General features: G+C 33.3%; 2 protein-coding genes across 3 annotated transcripts; both read right to left on the bottom strand.

Annotated features, from left to right (window-relative positions):
- Positions 1–739: 739 nt before the first annotated feature.
- LOC130644906 (serine/threonine-protein kinase 32A-like) lies at positions 740–13,211 on the bottom strand. Of its 2 annotated transcripts, none has more exons than XM_057450689.1 (11): positions 13,037–13,211; positions 5,089–5,287; positions 4,936–4,991; positions 4,063–4,388; positions 3,754–3,791; positions 2,924–3,013; positions 2,745–2,848; positions 2,420–2,665; positions 1,942–2,043; positions 1,768–1,850; positions 740–1,700 (listed from the first exon to the last, which is right to left on the bottom strand). In XM_057450689.1, the coding sequence occupies exons 2-11, from the start codon at positions 5,147–5,149 to the stop codon at positions 1,451–1,453; spliced, it is 1,356 nt and encodes a 451-aa protein (XP_057306672.1). In that variant the 5' UTR covers positions 5,150–5,287; positions 13,037–13,211; the 3' UTR covers positions 740–1,450. The 2 variants fall into 2 exon arrangements, with proteins under 2 accessions (XP_057306672.1, XP_057306673.1); XM_057450690.1 differs by lacking the exon at positions 13,037–13,211 and adding an exon at positions 6,869–7,018.
- A 2,617-nt stretch (positions 13,212–15,828) lies between these two features.
- Positions 15,829–22,111, bottom strand: LOC130644901 (sialin-like). Its single transcript, XM_057450682.1, has 9 exons — positions 20,048–22,111; positions 19,930–19,963; positions 19,319–19,518; positions 18,421–18,604; positions 18,199–18,320; positions 16,958–17,107; positions 16,757–16,886; positions 16,445–16,683; positions 15,829–16,293 (listed from the first exon to the last, which is right to left on the bottom strand). Exons 1-9 carry the CDS (start codon positions 21,377–21,379, stop codon positions 16,141–16,143), a joined length of 2,544 nt encoding a protein of 847 aa, XP_057306665.1. The 5' UTR covers positions 21,380–22,111; the 3' UTR covers positions 15,829–16,140.
- Between the last annotated feature and the right edge of the window lie 118 nt (positions 22,112–22,229).

Raw genomic sequence — 22,229 nt, 5'->3', positions numbered from 1 at the left:
CGAAAAGAGATTCATTTTCTGAAATAGAATTATAAGCCTGTTTCGGAAAGTTTGTCTTACATAATATTGTCACATTTCGCTTGTTAAATCGTGGTGTAATATCTAGACACGCTTTGAACGAGTTATGTTCAGCAGAGTTTACATTTCGCGCGAAGGAAAATTTCTCGAAAACAAAATTGGTACATTTTTGAACTACATCATCCGCGGTACTTTGTCACCCAATTAATAATTACTTATTTTATTACGTAATGTGGTCAAGAAATTGAAACACCCATCCGTTGCCATGGTAATTTGACAAATATGTGAAATATCTTTCACATTTGTATTAGAAGCTTATTTGGCAAAAAAACATGTTCACGCCTTTTACAAAAGCAAAAGAAATTGTTTTAGCCTTGTGTTTACAAAAAATTGTAGGTAATAAAAGCCGGATCTTACATAAACCCGTTCATTTATCCCCTAAAATCAACGTGCCAGTTAAATATTCGAAGAAATCCTGTTTTTTATTTTTACTTGATAAAGCTAAAAAAAAATTCAAAATGCAACCCCTTTGTAATTGGTCGCGTATGCCTATGTAACAAATACACTGTGGACAAAATGGTCTGGCAAGGAAAGAAAATGGAAATAAGTCATCGAAAAGTCAGATCGGACATTTTGAGCTATCTGGCAGACACACCCTTATAGGATGGGCTACACAAATGTCTTTGGGTGAGAATATAGATCAAATTTAAAAACAAAAAACTTCAAAGTAATGAACGGTTGTTAGTATTACAAATGTACAATAGCCTGGTTTCCACACTTGAAACTGATATTCACACCGGACAAGCATGGTTTCCACACCAGAATATTTACTTCATCATAAAATATAAATATCTATCTCTAATAAACTGTATTTACAAGTGTTTAACAAAACAAAGGACCCCGCCCCCCAACACGCTTATTATCAATAATGATTTTTGCACTTTTTGCGTTTGAGAATATCATAATTCATGACCTAAGTGTAAAAATAAAATTCAGACATTTTTGTTTCCGGTTGATTTGCCTAAAAAAAGGCTTGGGAAAAACAGTGACGCTGTGAATATATCAATAGCATTGAAAAGTTGCAGTAAGTCATCCATGAAAGCATCGCTCATTATACGATGTTTATAGGGAACATTTAGATAAGGCTTAGATTCTATGCACTGCAAACCGCAATAACTTGTAAAATATGTGCAAGAAATTAAATCAGTAGAAAGCATTTTGAAATATAAAACAGGGTAACGATTTTATCAGAAAAGGTGCTAAAAATGAAGAGACATGGAGCATTTCTGAAGTTTCTTGAATGAAAAAAATATAGTTCGTCGCATGCGACGCTTAGTTAGTCTGATGCGAATATTGCAAACGAATAAGAAGCAAACTTGTGATCACACAATTTTAACTTGTTAAAATTATAATAATAATTAGAAAAATATATTCACGGATTCCGATTCTCATTAGTTATTTTTCCATTAAGCGAAGAACTTGACGTGTGAGTGTTCGTCGACGGAGTTAGGGGCTCGTCGTTTAAGTGTACGCTTGGAATATCACTCGTTTTCACTCGCGGCGTGGGTGGCTGACTCGGAGGCGAGTCACCGATCGTACGAGGGCTAGGTTGTTGGGACTTTCGACCACTTAATATTTCAATTGTTTCATTGCTCATCACGAGGGAAGCCTCATCCACATTACTAAACAGCAATGACATAATTAGGAAATTATATATTTTAAGCAAAAAAAGATGAGCAGCAGTCTTACCTTCCGCGCCGAAACGAGGTGAATTTGTTTGTTAGATTCTCAAGAGATTGCTGAATAGGATCTTTTATTTTGTTGGCTGAAGACTGAAATATAAACAAAAAGTTAACGCCTTCGTTAATTCACATAGCAAAACTAATACTGATCATTAAGTTTTTTTTCAGGGTTTTCGTTTACCGTTGTTTTAGGACGCTTCCTTCTTTTCTTTTTATGCAATGGATTTGACTCGATCATCATTTCTTCCAGCTCATGGGTAGGGTCACAATTTAATCTGTCATTCTAAACGGAAGCAAGTCGATCTTACTGGCATAAGTGAGTACTAAAGAAAGACTTACGAATATTAATAATAAATAGTAATAATAATAAACGAAAAAGCTGATCGGTTACGCTGGGCATAGCCAGGTGGAACGTTTTATTAATCAAACACAGACGCGAAAGATAACATGAAAACACGAAAAGTCTATCGACACTAGATAATAATGGAATATTTCTGTTATTACATAAAGGTAAAGCTCGGTGTTGCATTTCAAAGCACAACTTAATTTTACTCCGAACACCATTTTTTTCTTCTGTTTGTATTAGCTATCTTCAAAAAATGCTAGACAAATATTCTCCTACAAAAAGGTTGAATCTCTTTCGCAGTGTATATACTTACGCTTGGTTTAAATTTGGAGGGAATTAACTTTTTCTCCACCTTGCTAATATCAACAGATCTCAACGCAGCATAGTTTTTGAAACTCGCTACTGAACAGACTCGTTTCTTGACATTTGGTTGTAGCAGATCCTTCATAAACTTTGACATGGAGGACGTAACTGGGGGCGGTAAATTGAGCACTGTGTTCTCTGAAAGCGTCTTTAAAATATGTTCTGATGTCATATCGTGATGAATAGTAAACGGTCTCTATATAGAATTACACAAAAAAATTAATAAGGCAATAAAGATCTTTGCTACAGAAAAATACTTAATGAATATTTCTCACCCGCCCTTTCATCATTTCACATAACGTTACGCCCCAACTCCACCAATCTACCTCAAAGGAATATCCCACGGATTTGCCTGCTCCTGTCGCAAATACTTCAGGTGCTAAAAAATTAAGACATTATTTTTAAAAATGTCACCACACAAAGAAAGAGTTGTAAAGTATGGGCTAACCCTTACCCATATAAGGTCTAGTTCCACTGATCGATACTGCAATTTTTCCTTCAGGAAGCCATGTTGCAATATTGAAGTCAGTTAAATGAATATGTCCTACAAACGAAAAAAGTTACAATAATTTGCAAAGAAAGAGTTAACAATACTGAACAATAACAAATATTAATAACCAGTACATGTTTTTTTATAAGAACAAACTATATAAGAACATATGGCTTCTAAGGTCCAAAACTTTAGAATATGCTAAGAACATGTGAGACTTTGTTATTGCGAGTGCTGAAAATGCCAAAATATGTGTACAATTAAGAACAATGTAAGAACATATAGAGGCTTAAAATTGAAATAGTTTAGTTTCTTAAAGTTGAGTGTTTTTATAAAAAAAAAGTGTAAGAATCTTATGAATTTATGCTCATATTTGATTACAAACAGTACGCCAGGAGAAAGGCAAAAGAAAGAAAAAAAGAAAGTAAAAAAAATCAAATAAAAAATGATCTTCAACTTTACTTAAATTTATCTATCCCTGTAAAATGGCCTCTAGTGTAGGCCATGATTATAACATAAAGACAACTAGTACAGTGGGCTTCCTTAATCCATATTTGGAACAAATATGTAAGTCTCTCGCTGGCTTTCACTCCCCATAGTCTATCTCCAACATAAGCTTCCTCTATATTGAACAATTTATCTGGTCTTTTGCGAGTTTGAGATAGAAAGCGAGGCTACAGTATAATGGTTGATAAGAATTTCAAATGACGGGCTTAAATTTAGTGAAAATAAGAACATGCAATCTTATTAAAAATTTAAAAGATGTTAAAAAAAACAAAAGAACTAATGCACACCTTTACTGTCGAGCAGCAAATTATCAGGTTTGATGTCCCTGAAATGTAAATCTCACTTTTTAACACGTTTATCGATTAGCAAAAGCATTAAACCGAATGAAAATTAACACATCGAAGCACCGCGGATATAAAGAGAATTGCAAATTTTTGTTATCACTGTTGGTTTTGTTCCAAACATGATTTTATAAACATAATTTTAATACTAAACTGCTTACAGCAAGAAGTGATAACTTAAACAGCGAGGAAACGCTCCAGTAAAGAAAAGCAAAATGGTCAACTTGAACGTGAAAGCATTAAAAAAATAACTACCTGTGGATTATTCTTTTTTTCCGCAAATAACCAAGCGCTAAGCCAATTTCAAATATATATAGCACAATTTCTTCCTCGGAAAATAAATGTCCTTGGTTTAAATGAAATCTGATATCACCGCCTAACATCAAGTCTAACACAATATACATGTCATCCTCATCTTGGAAGGAGAAACATAAGTTTACTAAGAATGAGTGATGAAGCAGCTTCAAAATTTCAAGTTCTTTCAGCACATTCCTACTCGCAGCGCGTTCAATGATCGCTCGTTTCGCCATGTACTTTAGGCCATAGAGTTGCTTTGTGTCTTTCTTTTGTATGATGCATACCTAGAGAGACGAAGATGAACGCTAAAAATAAATAGCCCCCTTATGTTTTTGTAAGAAACTCAGCGAGGGCTATAAAAGTGCCGCGAATTTAGTTAATATTTAATATATCAACTTTTAATTGAAGGAAACTAAACTGGTTTTTTTGTCTCTAAAGATAACCATTCGTAAAATACTTCATTAAGAGAAATTTTCGCGGGCAGAATTGTTCGTAGTATTTCGCGGAGTCAAAAAATCTACATAGGCTTATTTGCGAAGGTCAATAATAAAAACAAATTCGCGATTTTCCCTAACTGTAAACGTTTCTCCTCATTCTTTGAGCTATATAAGTGACATATAATTAAAATATTTCTTTAAACAACCTCTGTGCTTTATGAAAAACATTCAAAATAAGACCTAAATACTAATATTTTTAGATTCTGGCTGACATATTCACTGCTGCATCGAAACTTGTAGTTTTTTTTCTAAAATTCTTTTAGATTAAAAACATTGTAAAAACTTGATAAAAATTTAACGTACAAGAAGGAACACAAAAAATAAAAATCATTACCTTGCCAAAAGCTCCACGCCCAACTGAACGTAAAATGTGGAAATCATGTAAAATTACTAAAAAAATAACAAAGAAAAATAACAAAGAAAAACTACAAAACATATGAACAAATAGCTACACGAAAAAACAAAAAAATTAAAACATTTTCCAAACCTGGTTCGTTTTCATCCCGAGTGATACTAGCTGATCCTTTTTGAGAAGAAAAATTGCCCATACCATCCCTCCAAAAACTTGTGGTGTATTCACAACCTTTCTGACACAACAAAACCCTTTTTTCTCAACGCAAAATCTTATCTTGTTCTTAATAAAATCGTTTGGTACCACGATAGATCAAATGAAAGTTTTTTTTAGTCTAAATAAGTAATAAAGTTTCTTTCAACCATCCACAGTACAGGCTAACATTGATTGCTAAAACATAGTTTTCGCAATTCACCGAAAAGCAATATATTTATTAAAAATTTATAACTACAAAGTTTGTTCATTTTCAAAAACGACGAATTAAAAGAATACAGTATTTATCACGTATTATCTACTATTAATAAAAAAAAACAGTGTAAACACCTCAAAACTAAAACTAATCGCACCAAAACTTATTAAAAAAATTAAGCAAACAAATTGGAAAGAGTGAATTATTATCAGAAAGCAAATATAAAAACCAGAATACAAAGAAATCATGGAAACGTTATTTTAACCCAACCAGGAAATATTTCAACTACCACAAGTTCTCAAAATGATGCAGTAACAAAAAAGTTACTTAAAAACAACATGTGTTGTTGAAAACAGGTGAAGTTAAGTTAAATTAATAGTTTGAAAAAAAATAAATACACAAAGCTAGGTGCTAAAAATATAAAAAGAAAGTGTATGCACGATAAACAAGAAAAAATGTTAAATGCATGAATGGACTAGATGAGTAAACAGAAAAAAAATCACGACAGATGAATATATACACTATATGCCACCATTAAATATATATCACAACTAAATAACGTCCAGAATAACAAAACATTTCACAAAAATTTTCTTTTACTCTACTACAAACTTACTCAAACGAACTAAAAATTTCCTAAACAATGACTCCTTAAAAATCTCTCACCAAAATGTTCAAACCTTTTAAAAATACATGAGCACCCAATATGTGCTGTTAAAAAAGAAGTCGTTCAAGATTGACACTTATATAGCAGCAGCGTGAAACATTTGTAGAGATTCATACATATTTCATGACAACAACTGTATTGCTTCATTCGGCAAAATAATTACACAATATATAAGGTTATTTACGTTTCTTCAATGTGTACATGTTGAACAACCAAATAGATGCACTAACATTTAAACAAGATTTTGGTTGGTATAGTAAAAATAGACACGTCTTATTCCAGTCAAATACAGTCTATAGTTAAATTGTACCAGAAAGGCAAAAGGTTAATACACGCCATGCATGTGCTAACTTTTTTATGACCTTTTAGCAAAGTCGATAAAGTTAAGACAATAGCTGATTTGATTGATATACTCAAAATTAGGAGACTTGGTACAGTGAAAACAATGTCAAGGTTTAGCAGTTAAGACATTTAAAGGCTTGATACACACAATAAGTATACACTGCAAGTATCACCACTAAAAACAAAATTTTTAAGAATAACAGAACATTTCACATAAGTTGTTTTTTCTCTACTTTAAGCTTTTTCAAACAAACAAAATTTCCTAAAGAATGAGTCCTTGGTACTGATAAGAAATTGGCAGACTTAATACAGCTAAAACATGGGTAGGCTTGGCACACTTCAGACATTAACAGGCTTAAACACAAGACCAGGCTTGACACAGTTAAGCATTAACAAATTAGTACACATAAACAGGCTTGGTACAGGTAATACATGGTCAAATTTGGCAATATATGCGCTTGTCAATGAAAAGATCTGTGAAATTATATACAACTTACCACTTCTTTAAATAGTTTCCCCATGTTTCCTGATAAATGTGAAAATAATTTTTTTGTCTTACTTTTCCTAACTGTACTAACATCAATGTGAAAATTATATATAGATACATAAACAACAGGCATATATACCACCTCAACAAATATCCCACCATCTATATAATAATACGCCAGTTCCGTGTCTCTGTGACAGGCAAAGTGGATGTCTTCATTTTCCTTTGATATTGCCGAAAAATGCATGTCTAATATGGTAAATATTAGACACTACGGCGCGACGTCAATAACACCACTTTAACGTCAATATCCTATATTAAATTAATGAAGCCATTACAGTGCACCTAAAACTTTGAGGCTAAATAACTTGGAAACGAGTTGGTGACGTCAATGATTTTTCACCGCGTGGGTAACTAGGGACCACCTTGGACCAATTTGGGTAAGTTTCCCAAACCTGGGTCCCCGAATCCGTTTTGGAATGGACGGGTTGATGACGTCATCAAAAAATCTTTAAACCCTAATATCTCTGCAACCGTTTGTCAAAGATATATGATCCTATACATTTTCTTGATCATCGTTTCAAGGTCTATACGATGAAGGTAACAGGGATATAAATTTCTGAAAATTTTTTTTTGCGTTTTAACGGGCCATTGCTGACGTCAGCAAAATTTTAAAACCCTTTTATGTCTTTTGTTGTTCGTAGAAAAGTTATGATCCTATATTATTTTGATCAGCGTTTCAACCTCTACACGTTACAGGCAACGAATAAACTAAATTTCGCCAATTTTTTTTTTTTTTTTGGATTTGCAATGCTGACGCCAGCAAACCAACATTTTCAATGTCCTATTGCCTAAGTGGATTTCTCCACGGGTCTTTATCGACTAGTCTCTTATAATAATACAGAGCTTCTGTCTGTGACTTTTGCAAAGTGGATAAAATTTCTTTGATAAAGTCTATAAAACATCGTCTATAAATTTGTTCTGTAAATTCGCAAACTTTGACGTTAAACCAATATTGACGTCAAAGGAAAGTATACTAAGATTAGTGAAGCCATTGCATTGCACTTTTAAATTTAAGGCTAAATAACTTGGAAACGGTTGGAAATAACTGACGTCATCTCCTGCGTGGGTAACTAGGGACTACCTGGGACCAATTTGGGTAAGTTTCCTAAACCTGGGTCCCCAAATCCCTTTCGGAAAGGACGGGTTGATGACGTCATCAAAAAGCCTTCAAACCTTAATATCTTTGCAACCGTTTGTCAAAAGTACATGATCTTATACATTTTCTTGATCAGCGTTCCAAGATCTATACGAGGAAGGCAGCAGGTATAGAAATTTCTTAAAAAAATTTTTGGAGGGTTTGACGGCACTTTGATGACGTCAGCAAAATTTTTATACCCTTATATCTCCTTAGGCGTTCCTCCAAAACATATTATTCTATACATTATTTTGATCAGCGTGTCAATCTCTACACATTACTATCAAAAACTAAAATAAATTATGCGAATTTTTTAGGGATCTGCACTGCTGACGTCATCAAAACATCTAAAACAACCTATTTTTCCATTGTCCATCTGCCTAAGTGGATTTCTCCACGGGCCTTATCGACTAGTTATATATATTATTATTTCCGCTTTAATAAAGAAAATAAAAATTGATAAAATCTGCAGTAAAAGTTTCACAAAACAAAAAACATTAAATAATATTATCTCCCTTCATCTGTTTAATTCAAAAAAATCACGTTGTGCTTAATAGCCTAATATAAAATCCAATTAAGACAAAATATTCTCTAATTACAGACTACTTACAGATAATTTGTAAATAAAGCACATTTCAATATAGCCAATACACTTGTTGTTCACCACAAGAGAACATCACTATGTCCATCATTAACTCTCAATATTGAGGGAAGCTAGTTTTTAAATTTTAACAAGGTATACCGAAAATATTGTTTAACCCTGGGGAAAGAAAAATCACAAAGCACAAAAAAAGACTTAGGAAGTAGAAAATGTTAAAAAAGACTGTGTTATAAAATAACAAATTTTCCTGTTCCTACTCCATCCACTCAATGTACATTGTTCCATGGCATAACAATTGCTGTAGCTAAAAATTCTTGGCTAGTTAAAGTTAAAAGACGTAACTACTTCCTGTAAGTTTTAAAATTGTATTGAACCAACTAATGTGATAAATGCTTCACATATGTGACAGCCATTAAAATAACTTCTTATTAGTGTATTAAAAACCACATAAGGATGTGTCACTGTTAGTATAAGCACCCATTAAAACATACATGTCTTAAAATAATATGTTATATACAGCTGGCATCATGTTTACACTGCAAAAGTTGCTCTTTTCGTGATAAGCAAAAGAAGTTGTTTAAAATGCTTTTTTAAATTTTTCTAGCTCCTTGGCACATAAAACAATTCACTTGATTTAGGTGGCAAACAGGGTAAATTTAAACTGCTTGTACATTCCTTCACCATGTAAAATAGACATAACTTTGAAATCTATGTGTAACCAATTAACATTACAAAGATTTTCGAACTGTTTATAAAAATCTGATAAAACAAGCACAAATCACAGTAGAATTGTAGTGCAAATATATATATACATACATAGGTCATAGGACAACATTTATTCGTTTTTATTGGCCTTGTTTACATTTAAGATCTCGCACAGGCATATAAAAGAATTTATGACCTGCTAAAAAAAAAAAAAATTAATCATATCATATATGCATATACTTTATAAAAATTCAAAAATTGTTTAGATTCAACATAGATATATTGGTAAACAATTTAATTTTTATGCACATATAAATTCAAGACAGTTTATAGATTGTTTATTTCAAAATTACGTTCTATTTGTAGCAAAAACAACTTTTGACACTAGATCAGCTATATAACAATATGAGTGTTTTAGCCAAAGCATAAATGGTACAAGGCATTATTAACAATTAATTTCTAATTTGAACTTTTACATAAAAAGTTTATCTATGTATGTATATATAAGCTAAAATATTATACTTTCACATTACCTTATCTGATTATTATACATGGTTTGTGCAACCTGCAATTGTCAATGAAAAGAGGATGTGTGCACTTTAAAAAACATTTCTGATTGTTTTGTGCTATTGAACAATTAATAATTATTAAAAGTATGCTTTTAACTTATAAGTAAAAAGCACACTAGTTTTGAATCTATTAAAATGTATCTAGAATACAATATTCATTTATTATTGATAACAATGGGGACAAGAACTTTCAAAAGTGTTAGTTATGTCAAGCTATACAAAGAAACTGAACTTTAGCAATTTTTCCAAAAAAGTTTAAATTCAGCGAAAAAATATTATTTTTTGGAAAATGTATTTTCTAGATACATACAGATATATAGATTTGTACCAGACACTAGACATACAAATAGCAACAGTTTCCTTCTTCCAAAGTTTTTTATTAATAAATGTTTTTTAAAAGATTTATCTTCTTATATATTATCACAAGACAAGCTTATTGTGTTCGATCACTCTATTAAGCACAGATTCAAAATATATATGCCTGGTGTATAGTTAAATTTGTAGGAGGTGTTTACATATTATTTAATTTATTTCTTGAGACAAAAAGTGCAACCAACAACCTTAACTGTAGCTATATTTATCTAACAAGAAGACAGACTTTTAAATCGTTGTTGTTTTTTAAAAAAATTTCACAATTACAATGTAGCAAAAGTTTTATTTTATCTATTCTCTAGAATAATTACTGCCAAAAAATGGCATCAAGTTTTTTTCTCTGTATATTTTTAGCATATTTCTTAAAAACCAAAAACCAGAAGCAAAGAAACATTAGAAATAAGCTTGTTGTCAGTGTTTTGGGTTCATTGGGAAACAAAGAAATAAAGACGATTGGTTCATATTAAGAATGTCAATCAAATGAAAGAGGCAAACATCGCATAAAAAGAGAGAAAAAAAGAGAGAAAAAAAGAAGAAAGGAAGTCTGCATACATGATAGAGATATGAACTAATTTAATAATAGGACAGAAGATTCAAAATAAACTTTTAGAACAATCATTAAGGGTAGATAGACAAAAAAAGTCTGGGACTTGTAGTTAGACTTCACTCTGCAGATTTCTCTTTACCAAAACAACTTTTTAAAATTAGGGACAGTATAAACTTGTTCAGTTCAGCTTTTTTATTTTAAAGGTGAGTAAGTATTTGATTCAAATTTTTAAAGAGAAAGCATGAGTTCATAACTCTATATACCTATTAGAAGTGTGAAATGGACTACAAATTTTGAAGTGTATTACTTTTCTTTTATGGAATACCAAAAATTATTTTTTGGTTAACTATCAATAAAGCACAAGAGAAGCAGAATGCAAAAAATCTTATTTTGATATGCAGCATGTTACACTTTGATTGCAAACTGCTGTGCGTAATGTCTTACTATACTAGTATGAACTAGTATCTAAAAAGCCTGGGAGAATATAAATGCTGACTCTACACAAACATTGGTGTTTTTCTTAAATAGAGCACTGTATCTGCTGAAATGAAAACAAACTCTCAAATGACATCTGTGCCATTACTACCACTCAAAAATTTTTCACAAGTTCTGCAAAATTCAATTTATTTCCTTGGTAATCGAGACTTTAACTAATACTAAACCTAAATCAGTCCGGGATAACAAAGATGATTTCCTAAAATGGTTACAATCTCCCGAATAAGATCTGTGTCATTACTAACAGTCTTTTGTCCTTCTTGAATACTTTGAAGTAAATTTTGTGAGATCTTCATGTATCCAACTCGGCGAGTCCAATGTTCATCATGTCAATGATGCTGTTTGCGTTGACCTTTTCGAAACTGAACATAATTTGGTATCAGTGGCTCATCAGGAACAGTAGAATAAAAGCAATCCAACTTTGATTTGAAACAGTCTGTGTTGCAATCAGACAGGTTACGTATTGCCTTTGGTAACCATTAAACAATCGTACTCCTTGAAAAGCCAAGCTTGCGCAATAAATCTTATAAAATGACCCTTTCTTCACTACAGGAACAACACATTGGCGACCCTAATGATCATTAGTGTACCATGTGACGCCTCATTTCAGTGCAGAAATTTATATATATATATATATATATATATATATATATATATATATATATATATATATATATATATATATATATATATATATATATATATATATATATATATATATATATATATATATATATATATATATATATATATATATATATATATGGAGTCAAAAAAACCCAAGTATTTATAACAACGTTTCGATCATTTCTTCGAAATGATCGAAACGTTGTTATAAATACTTGGTTTTTTTTGACTCCATATACTTATATTTAAACTTAGACGTTGCTGCTTTAAGAATGAATATATATATATATATATATATATATATATATATATATATATATATATATATATATATATATATATATATATATATATATATGTTAGCGGGATATCGCCAGTAAGGGGGGAAGGGGGTCTGAAGTTTGATAAAAAATCTGCTAGGGATTAAGAAATCTTGAAAATTTGTTTGTGGCCTGAAAATTCATCGTCATTCATGAGGATATTTCCTCTTGTCATCGATTCCCATCTACAAAACACGCCCCTGAGCCTTCCAAGATTTATCCGACTGTGTGTATTTCATGGACGGAAATCCGTTAAAAGAGGGGGGAGGGGTCTGCATCTTAGTGGCGATATCCCACTAACGTGGGCCTGAAATTTTTTTTCGAAGGCCCCTAAGTGGTATATATACAATGGTTATAAGATAGCCAAATCCATGAAGTTAAATTTTTTTTAATTTTTGCTACTTTTGCATTCACCAATCCTTTTGAAACTGTTATTTAATTGCTGATCATCTTGTCTTAAAAATTCTACAAACAGTTCTTTAAATAACAAGTACGGCCTAAAAATTGTATTAACAAAGAAGATACAATTTAGGATACAGGACCAGAAAATTTCTTGTTTGGGCTGGTTAGAAGTTCGAGAAATAGCGAATGCTCGTCGAAAGACCCCACAGTAAAAAAAATGCTTAGTTTTCAGGGGTTTTACTAGGTTTTAAAAATGCTGCCAGTTAGCTAGCTATATATAATAGCCACAACAAATTAACAATTGCAACAGGATAGAAACTCAATTAGTAAAATAACACATACCTATCTTAAAGGTACTAAAACATAATGACAAAGAATACAGCTAGCTAGCGTCTTGGCTACCTATAGCTATATAGCTGAATATCCTTGATGTTTCTTCAAAAAATAGCGGCTGTTTATTCTGTAAAAGTTTATTGTGAAATTATGAAAGTACCGGTTCGGCATTTGTTTTTCCAAAAAAACACATGTCGAATTTCGTAATCATTACAAGACTGAATTCACCGCGAATGAGTAGAAATCAATACCGGTCAGTAAACAAACATGATCTTCCCAGCTTTTATCTTTCGGTATTGTCACGGCATTTCTGACAAAAAATGTACAAGAAAGCATCTTGTATAGTGAACATATTAAACTAGATAAATTCTAGAAAATGATCAATACCCTTTAATATGTCGGAAATGATAATCGACATTAATAATACTCTTAATTACCAATTACATACTGATCTAAGATGTCGCAGTTTATCAATTGCTGTTAAAATGCGCTGTAATATTTAACCAACGAAAGTGGTAACACTCACAGAGCTGGAAAACTGTTTATTGCTTAAGTGACCCCTAATTTGAAACAATTTTGCTGGCCTTAAGAGGAATTTTGGTGTCCGAGGTGTGAAAGAATAGAAGCACTGTTGAATGTATTGTGTTCACAATATAAACGGAACAAAAAACACGAAGGTGAAAGTACAAAAATTTTCCTGTTTTGCGATTAAATGCTCTAGCTTAAACGTTAAAGATAATATTTGATTTTTAAACTATTGTTAAGTATCTTGTAAGAAGGGTGATAATTTGACCAAAATTAAAAAGATGTTAAGAACGTATCCAGCCTGAATTCCTTCAATAGTTGAAGAAAAAAATAGCGCGGCATAAGACTTGCTAACAAAAATAATTCCGAATAGCTTTTTTTTTCTTTTTACATGCTTTTACAATAACTTCAACGCAATTCATTCACTTTTCGAAAGAGCACAAATAAGAACATTCCATACTGAAAAAGTGTTAAAAATAAGCATGTCCAGAGCTCCAAATTAAATTTAGACGTTCTTCCAAAAAAAAACGCGTATAAATATATGCTACTGATCGGTTGCTTCCTTCAGGGATAGAAAAAAACGAAGAAGAGTTCGTCGCCCTCTTCCAAAGGGCTGTTTTTTAACATCGGATAGAAAGTAAAAAAAGTTTTTTAGGTTTTGTACCGATGTAAAAACTTAAAAAAGCCTGGGGCGAGGCTAAGAGCTCCTAGGTAGTTAGCAATTAAAGTCGCACTTGGTTAAGTTAGCAACGTAAGAAGCAATTAATGAACCACCATTAGATCTCAGCATGCGTACATATACACGTCTACGTTTTATGGTACAAAGTGCTTTACTCAGGTGTGCCAAGATAACTCTTAAAAAACTTAATTATTTTATCGCATATTAAAAGATGCTACGCTTTTTTTAAAAGCAGCCTAAATTCTGTGTTTGACATGCTCGGTCTTCAAAAATAAAGTCTATTGTTCTTAATTTAATTCTGCAATGTCCGAGTTTCAAATCTCGATATGTATGCTAATTCTGTGCTTAAAAAATGAGTATACTATATACTTAACAACCATATTCTTCACTACGCACCGTTACTTGGTAGTCTTTTATCCACCGCGACTTCCACTTGTTTAGCGTGAATGAAAATAATCGGTACGTGTTCATCTTCTAAACTCCACCATAACAATATAAAGCTATGCTTTATGTCAAATATTGTGCAATAGCGAATAACCACAGCATAAATTATTGTTAAAATGAACTATTAAATCCCGCAACTGCTATATATTTTGTACTTCAAAGTTTCTTCATTAAACTGTTACCGCTGGCACTGTATCATAATAACGAAGTTTAACCTCTGTCTTCTTGTTAAAACAACTATATATCTTATGTAAGTTCAGTTCAATTGAGCTTGAGGTCAGCTGTATGGAGATCTAATGAATCATTACTCTTATCATTTCCAGGGTCTTTTTGCATCTAAATCGTTTTTACGAAATGGCCAATAATGATCAACCGACTGTTGCAGTCAACTTCTATAAAATTCATTAAAATGCCCTGTGAACGAATCCTAACGTCTTTCTCATTGCATTTTTTATTATTTAGTTCTGTCTAAATGTAAAAAACCTGGTAAGGACAAAGAACGAATTTGAGCTTTTGCATGATTCTTAAAGATTTTTAATATTTTGGGTCTTGCTTACTCACAAAGTACGGTACGAATTTAAAAAACTACCATGTTATAGATAACCGCTTGTAATAATGGAATAGTTTTATTAATATAACCATATATATGATGACGGAAATTTTAAAATGGCCACATAACTGCGGTCCTGGTCAACTGACCAACGTTTCAGTTAAATGAAATTTAAATTGACATATCTCTGTGATTAGATTTCGCAATGACGATAATTACGCAATACGAGCAGCTTGAGAACACGCCATATACACGATGAGGTTGTTTATATTCCTTTTTTTTTGGTTTTTTAATTAATAAGAAGTGTGTTGATATAGTTAAACACTTTTTTGCTTCTTAAATCAGAACTATAGCTTCCAAATATCGAGTATTGGTAGGGGGCACAATCAAACCTGCATGTAACAAACATGCATAGGAAATCGCTGTACTTTACAAACGAGTTTTTCCCGTTTTTCAGAAAACAGTTTCAACTGCGCGAATGATAAAGTTAGCATCAAACGGTTTTAAAACAACAATCGAACATCAGTTTGTAGCAAAACTTTTCAATTGTTTGCTATGTACAGGATTAATTATGATAGAGAAAGTTAAAATCACCTTCAAAAGTTTGCAATTTCTTTTTTATAGATATTTAAAAAAATAAGTTAAGAGACAGCTTTAATGGTAACTCACGCAACTGAGATCATCAATTAGAAAATCTCTCTCGTCAAACTAAATGCAAATTGCAATTTTACATATAAAATATATTTTTCCCGAAAATTAAATTACTTTCATTAGTGTCAATTAACTGTCTATATTATTCTGTTCATTATTATTTACGAAGATTTACGAGCACGACCCTTATGTTGCCGTATCTTTGACAGTAATTCTTCATCTTGATTGCTTTTGTGTAAAACTTCATAGCAAAAGACTATTAATTTATGGTCTTCGATGAACATCGTGTTCTTTGTCATCATCCTCATCGAGTGCCCAGTGTTGTGCTTCTCCAGATAACAACAAACAAAATAAAACAGTTCCAATAAGGTAGATGAAAAATGTGATCCAAAATACAGTCACCCATTCTGATCGAAGCTAAATAAACATGAAAATGAACAAAGTAAACAAGTCACGTATGAGCTGAGAAAAACATGCCTAAACTGATGACACACGACAAGGAACTGCTAGTGTCTAGTGAGATGCATAAAATGTGGTTACAAGAAAAAAAATGCAATGATTGGCTTACTTTGTTTTCTGTCATATATCCAACAAGAAGCGGACTCAAGAAGCCAGTAGTAGTTCCAGCAGTGTTCGAGATACCCATGACTACTCCAGATAAGCATGGTGCAATATCCAACACATTAACTTCATAGCCACTGTGTAGCAAACCTGACAAGGCAACGCCTATACACATGCTGATCACAGCCATGGTAGGTGTGTGACTGTACCCGGCGATGACGATCATTACGGCAGCCGACATTGCGCCTAAAGTAATATATCACTTACAGATAACATCTAACAAAATGAGAAACGCGATTGAAAGGATGTTTAAACTTACCTATAGCATAAAAGATTCTTCTTACGTTAGCTGTGCTGGTGTATTTGTAACGAAGAATGTCCGCTATTAATCCACCTACTGGTCCGACAATAGCTTTCAATAAAAATGGTAGCGATGCTATGAAGCCCATCTAAATAGAGTTGTGAGTTGTAAAAAATGCCAGACCTTTAAATTAGAAAAAAAAATTTATAAACATCTTACAGTTTGCACGTTAAATTTCATAATGTCCATCAAAAATAGAGGCAAACAAATCAAGATAGTGTACAAGCCCCAATCGTTTGCCACGTTTCCGATGATCACACCCCATACTGGTCTCGATTTTAACATTGCTTTCCATGGGATACTCATGCTCTAAATGAGAAAATAAGTTTAAGAGAATAAAATAACCGTGTAGAGTATTGAGTGTAAATACTCATATAACAGTGCAAAACACACACATCAAAAAGGTACTAAGGCTTAGCATAACCATATAGAATATCTCATATCTGAGCTTAAATGCTCATGAACGTTAACGAACGTTCTAAAAAGCAAGTATTATTATTTTTATTATTACTACTATTATTTAACCAGGATAGCCTCTTCAGTTTCTATAGGAACTCTTATCGATGAGAATCCTGCGAAGGGGCTCCCATTCAAGCTACGGAAGGCGTGCAAGCACAACAACCGCTCAACTAGACAACCGCCTAAGATATCAATCCTATTCTCATGCTGAACGTTAAGTAGAAAGGATCAATTCACACTTTTATAGTCTCTGGCATGACTCGGTCAGGGTTTAAACCTAAGACCTTCCGCACTGGAGGCCAACGCTCTACCTCAAGCCACGACATTATTTTTCCATCTGTAATTAAAAATAATCCAAACTTTACTATGCCAAGATTTAATTTTGCAAGATTTTTAAAAAATAAATTTAAGTATCTACAATCTGGGATAAAAAGTTTTTGCCTATTTTTTAAATATTTTTTAAAATAGATGAAAATATCAAACAGTCATTGCGCTGCACTCGGCAGGCTTCAAAGTCGCTACTTTTGCACACACATAGACAGACAGCATTGAAAAGTTTCTAACTAACATTCTTGGCCCACGAAGGTTTGGATTTAACCAAATAACCTAAGCTCCTAAGTCCGCTCTGATTATTGACAAGTAAAATTTGACAAATCAAATGTGTGAACCTAATATAGAAATAGGCTACGCAATTATTTGTGGTGATGAAATTACTTGTGACGGAAAAGTTTAAAATTATTTGTGTTGTCTCAACATATTTTGACCAAGGATGTAGATGAAACTAAATATCTTACAAAAATCAAAAAAATTGATGAGCAACTTTTTTCCTCTATAACATATAGTCCTTAGGACTGTTTGCAAAATCCAATCACAATCCATCACCGCTAAACTGTGACGGACGAAATTATTTTTCAGAACCATTCAAATATCAAAATCCCTACCTTTCTTGTGGTTACATTTTTTTCGATGTATTTTCTTTCTTTTTTCGAGATGGTGGGATGCGATGCTGGAGAGGGGTGAGCAATGCATACCCATAAACCGAACCACAATATTCCAAATACTCCTAAAATTGATTTCAAATTAAATTACAAACAAGACGAGAAAACAAATATTTAAATAAGCAAATAAGTAAATAAGCAGCACAGCTTCGTCGCACTGCTTACCAAAACAATAAAACACTGATGCCCAGCCTCCATCAAAACCATATTTAGTCAATAAACCAGTTAGAGGCATGGTGACTACCGTTCCTACGTTCATGCCAGCAATTGCTATGGTTACTAACGTGGTTCGCTCTTGGAGAGGTGCCCACAAGCTCCAGATCTGATGGTTGCATGGCAACATGACACCCTAAAATGTATGTTAGTCAATGGTTATATCACAACGCAGAAATGCTTCGGAAACAGCTGTTCAATCAGATTACTTCTGTATTCACTCTAGATTCAGTCAAGTTATCGTCATATTTAGAAAATTAAGAACATCTTGGCGCTTTCTTAGTCGTTTCAAGTTTTTGTTTAGAACACCCTTGTCGCCAGGGCTTCTTTTCCCCCTCTGATCTAATATCTACAATCATGGACAGAATTAATGAAACAAGGTTTTTCGTCATTTGTCAAAACGGTCAAATGGTTAAAATAGTAGGCCAGGTAGTGAGAGTGTAAATTTTGCAAGTGGAATTTTTAGTGTGTATCGACACAACAACATAATCCACGTCATGAAGGTTGTGAAATTCAGGAAAAATGATCGTGCTGACGTCAGCAACAATTAGCATATTTCAAGAGATATTCTAAGACCCAAAGTTCTAAGGCCGCTGTGAACATTGACAAGTGAACATTGACAAGGGAGCATTCACACGGGAACATTGACAAGGGAGCATTGACACGGGAACATTGACAAGGGGGAATTTGACAAGGGGGACTTTGACAAGCTTAAAATGCACGATTAAAATAAAAAGAACCATTGTCATCACCTGTGACGGCTAAATTCAAAATTAACCGAGCTGTTTCATTACATTTGTCTATGATTGTAAAATCTCAGGGAACGGGGTTGTTAAAAATAATGACTTACCAACACCAATCCTTCTAAGACTCGCAGAATGACTAACGCCCAGACATTGAACCTTGCTGCGAAGGGCGTTACAAGTGTAAAAAGGGATGCTAAGAAGATTGCCACGCCGAATATTTTCGTTCCACCGAATCTCATCGCAAAATAGCCGGCGGGTATTTGAAGCACCATGTATCCATAATAAAACGAACCGAGCACAACACCTGCAGATAGAAGGGAAGAATAGTTGAACATTCTTTCCTGGTAACTTGTAATTTTCATTACCATTAAGATTTGATCCGTCTCATTTAAACTAAAATGCTTCGGTTGAAGTAAAGAAAATTTATTTGCCGAAGTTATTTTATTCACTCTACAGTTAAGACAATTTTCACGCCCTTAAAGATTAATACTTAACAAGAATCGACTGTTCGCTGCGCATTTTGAAAAGTTAACTTTCTAGCATTTAAAAAAAAATCCAAAACTTTCCAAGAATTTATACCGTGATTGGCGGAAATAAGTTACAACTAGCTACCCTCTAATTCCACGCTGTGTAAATACTTAAGGAAGTTCTGCCCCCTACCGCCACCGTTATAGCCATATTGGTACCGTAGAAAATTTAGGGTTGAATATTTTACCTTGCAATCTAGACGACCAATCAAATTCTGGAGCCTTAAAGAAAAAAGAAATTACAAATAAAAATATAAAAAACATAATGATTCGTTAAAAAAAAAATAAATTCGAGAAAAATCTTACTTCTACCGAGGCCACACCTCCTTTAATTAATGTGTGATTATTCACCATAGCTCCGATTGCTACATTTAAGTTGACACGTATCGCATACATGTTCACGAAACCTAAGAACATCATAATAGCTAAAATATATCTTTTTGGTAAAAACACATCAGGAGAATCGTCGGAATCAGATATTGTAGATGAAGTGTCTGATTCATTTGCGTCACTCATTCTTCGTTGCGGATCAGGAGTGTCCAGCCTACGAACCGACAGCAATCGCGCTTTTTCACCAGTCACATCTAGATTTGAGACAGGTTCGTCTATAATTATTTTGGATGGTTGTTCCTTCGTTGACGTTCTAATGGGTGTGTTGGTTGGAGTCTTTGTTTGTTTTGGTATCGACGAAGTTTTGTTTCGCTTGGTAGGATCATGGACATTGGGAAGAGCGATCGAGTTCGATAATCTTCGATCAAATGATCGGCTGCCGTCATCTTCGATGCTATCTTTACTGTTATTTTTAATTTTATATCTTTCGTGAGCGTTAGCCATTGCGATTGAATTGGACAATCTTCTGTCAAAGGACGTATCCCCGTAGGAATTATTCGAGTCTTTGCTCGATGATTTTATTTTACCAACTTCTCTACCTGATCTTTTACTTTTGTGTTTAGCACTACTGTTTTTAGTATTTTCATCCTCACGTTTCGCGCTAGGTATATCTTTATTGTAGTCTCGATGACGGTAAGAATCTCGATCGTTGTTAGGCGCCTTTCCTGATTGTTCATTTTGACTAGTTCTGAAAGATTCAGAGGGGGCCGACCTACCACTTCTGCTAGTAGATTCGTACGCAGGGGAATGTCTACTCTTCCCACTGGTTTCTCCATAAGAACCAGCATTAGTACGGTTATATTCGTTTTCACCAGGCTGGCCATATCCAGCGGTATTTTCGTATTCATTTTTACGATAACTTGGAGGACTCAAGGTTTTTTGAGAATAGATTTGCGAACTATTTTTGTTATATTCATTTTGTCCATACGAGCCCTGGTAATTCGCTTGCTTTTCACTTTGTTGATACGCTTTTGAGGTATTACCTCCATAATCATTTGATTGCGAGTTAGAACCATCTCCGTAATAATTTCTTAATCTAGTCTGATCATCATAGCTGGACGGATTCTGTTCAGTTGTTCGATATGTGGTGGGAGACGTGGGGGAACGTCTTTTAGTATATCTTTCTTCTCTCGGACTTACAATTTCGCGATTTCTGCGATCAGCCCATTCATATTGAGGAGAATAAGCACGATTACCTTCACTTCGTTCATACGGTTCAGCAAAATACCCCCTGTCGTTGCCACTCATTTGGTAAAGTAACAGACAAAGACAGTTCTTAATTAAGAATCAATTCCACTATAAAATCTTTATATTATTTACATTAAAAACTCTTCTTCTTTCAAAATTTCTATCTACCATATTTACTTAACCTAGGCCTGCCACCTGCGTAAAGCACGCATGGAATTATTCGCTTCACTAGATATATACGCTACACGAGCTAGATGTTCATGTATAACTACTTATAATGTCAAACGACTTCTCGTAAATTACAGATATACTATTTCGATGAATTTTTGTGTAATAACGGAAATTAAATGACTTCAGAATTCCTCAAATTCCCACAAATTATACGGATTGTGAGAGCAAACAATAAAAAAAATATGCGCCATTCAAATCAAGCATGCATTCATCACTCACTTTGAGAATACTTTTGAGGTATCAACTGAGAAAGTAAGAACATTTGGTGCAGCAGCCAAGAAAATCAAACTAGTTCGATATCAGACGGAATTATGTATATGTTTGCTCATAATGTCTCAGTGGTCATTAAGAGGAGCGTGGTCGAGTAATTATGGGCTTCGTTTCGTAATCACAGGAGTCCACAGCGTAGGTGTGTTTAGCTAGTTCCACATTACTAACATACCATGAAAGGGAATTCGGCAGGCAGTGTATACATTCATTTATAACAGTGTGAGGAATTCAGGTAGGCACTTTCAACACTAAGTGGCTATCCCGTAGAAACTATATTTGGAAATAATATGTAAAACAATAACTTGCTTGTGCATGCAAGAAGAAATATTTTTTGAAAAGTGAAATCTTCGTTTTAAAATAATGTACATTCACGTTACATGATAAGATATTGTGAATATGTTAAATAAGT

This window comes from Hydractinia symbiolongicarpus, chromosome 5 (assembly GCF_029227915.1).
Source record: "Hydractinia symbiolongicarpus strain clone_291-10 chromosome 5, HSymV2.1, whole genome shotgun sequence".
Taxonomy (NCBI): Eukaryota; Metazoa; Cnidaria; class Hydrozoa; order Anthoathecata; family Hydractiniidae; genus Hydractinia; species Hydractinia symbiolongicarpus.
The sequence above is the reverse complement of the archived record's forward strand: the minus strand, read 5'-3'. Positions and strand labels throughout refer to the sequence as shown.

Excerpts from the sequence above, each read along its gene's own strand:
- LOC130644906 (XM_057450689.1), bottom strand. The coding sequence starts at position 5,149 with ATGGGCAATTTTTCTTCTCAAAAAGGATCAGCTAGTATCACTCGGGAT. Across the intron at positions 4,389-4,935 it reads GGCGTGGAGCTTTTGGCAAG|GTATGCATCATACAAAAGAA; the intron begins GTAATGATTTTT and ends TCGTCTCTCTAG. Across the intron at positions 1,851-1,941 it reads GGAAGCGTCCTAAAACAACG|TCTTCAGCCAACAAAATAAA; the intron begins GTAAACGAAAAC and ends TTTATATTTCAG.
- LOC130644901 (XM_057450682.1), bottom strand. The coding sequence starts at position 21,379 with ATGAGTGGCAACGACAGGGGGTATTTTGCTGAACCGTATGAACGAAGT. Across the intron at positions 18,321-18,420 it reads ATCAGTGTTTTATTGTTTTG|GAGTATTTGGAATATTGTGG; the intron begins GTAAGCAGTGCG and ends AATCAATTTTAG. Across the intron at positions 17,108-18,198 it reads AAAATGTAACCACAAGAAAG|AGCATGAGTATCCCATGGAA; the intron begins GTAGGGATTTTG and ends TTTCTCATTTAG.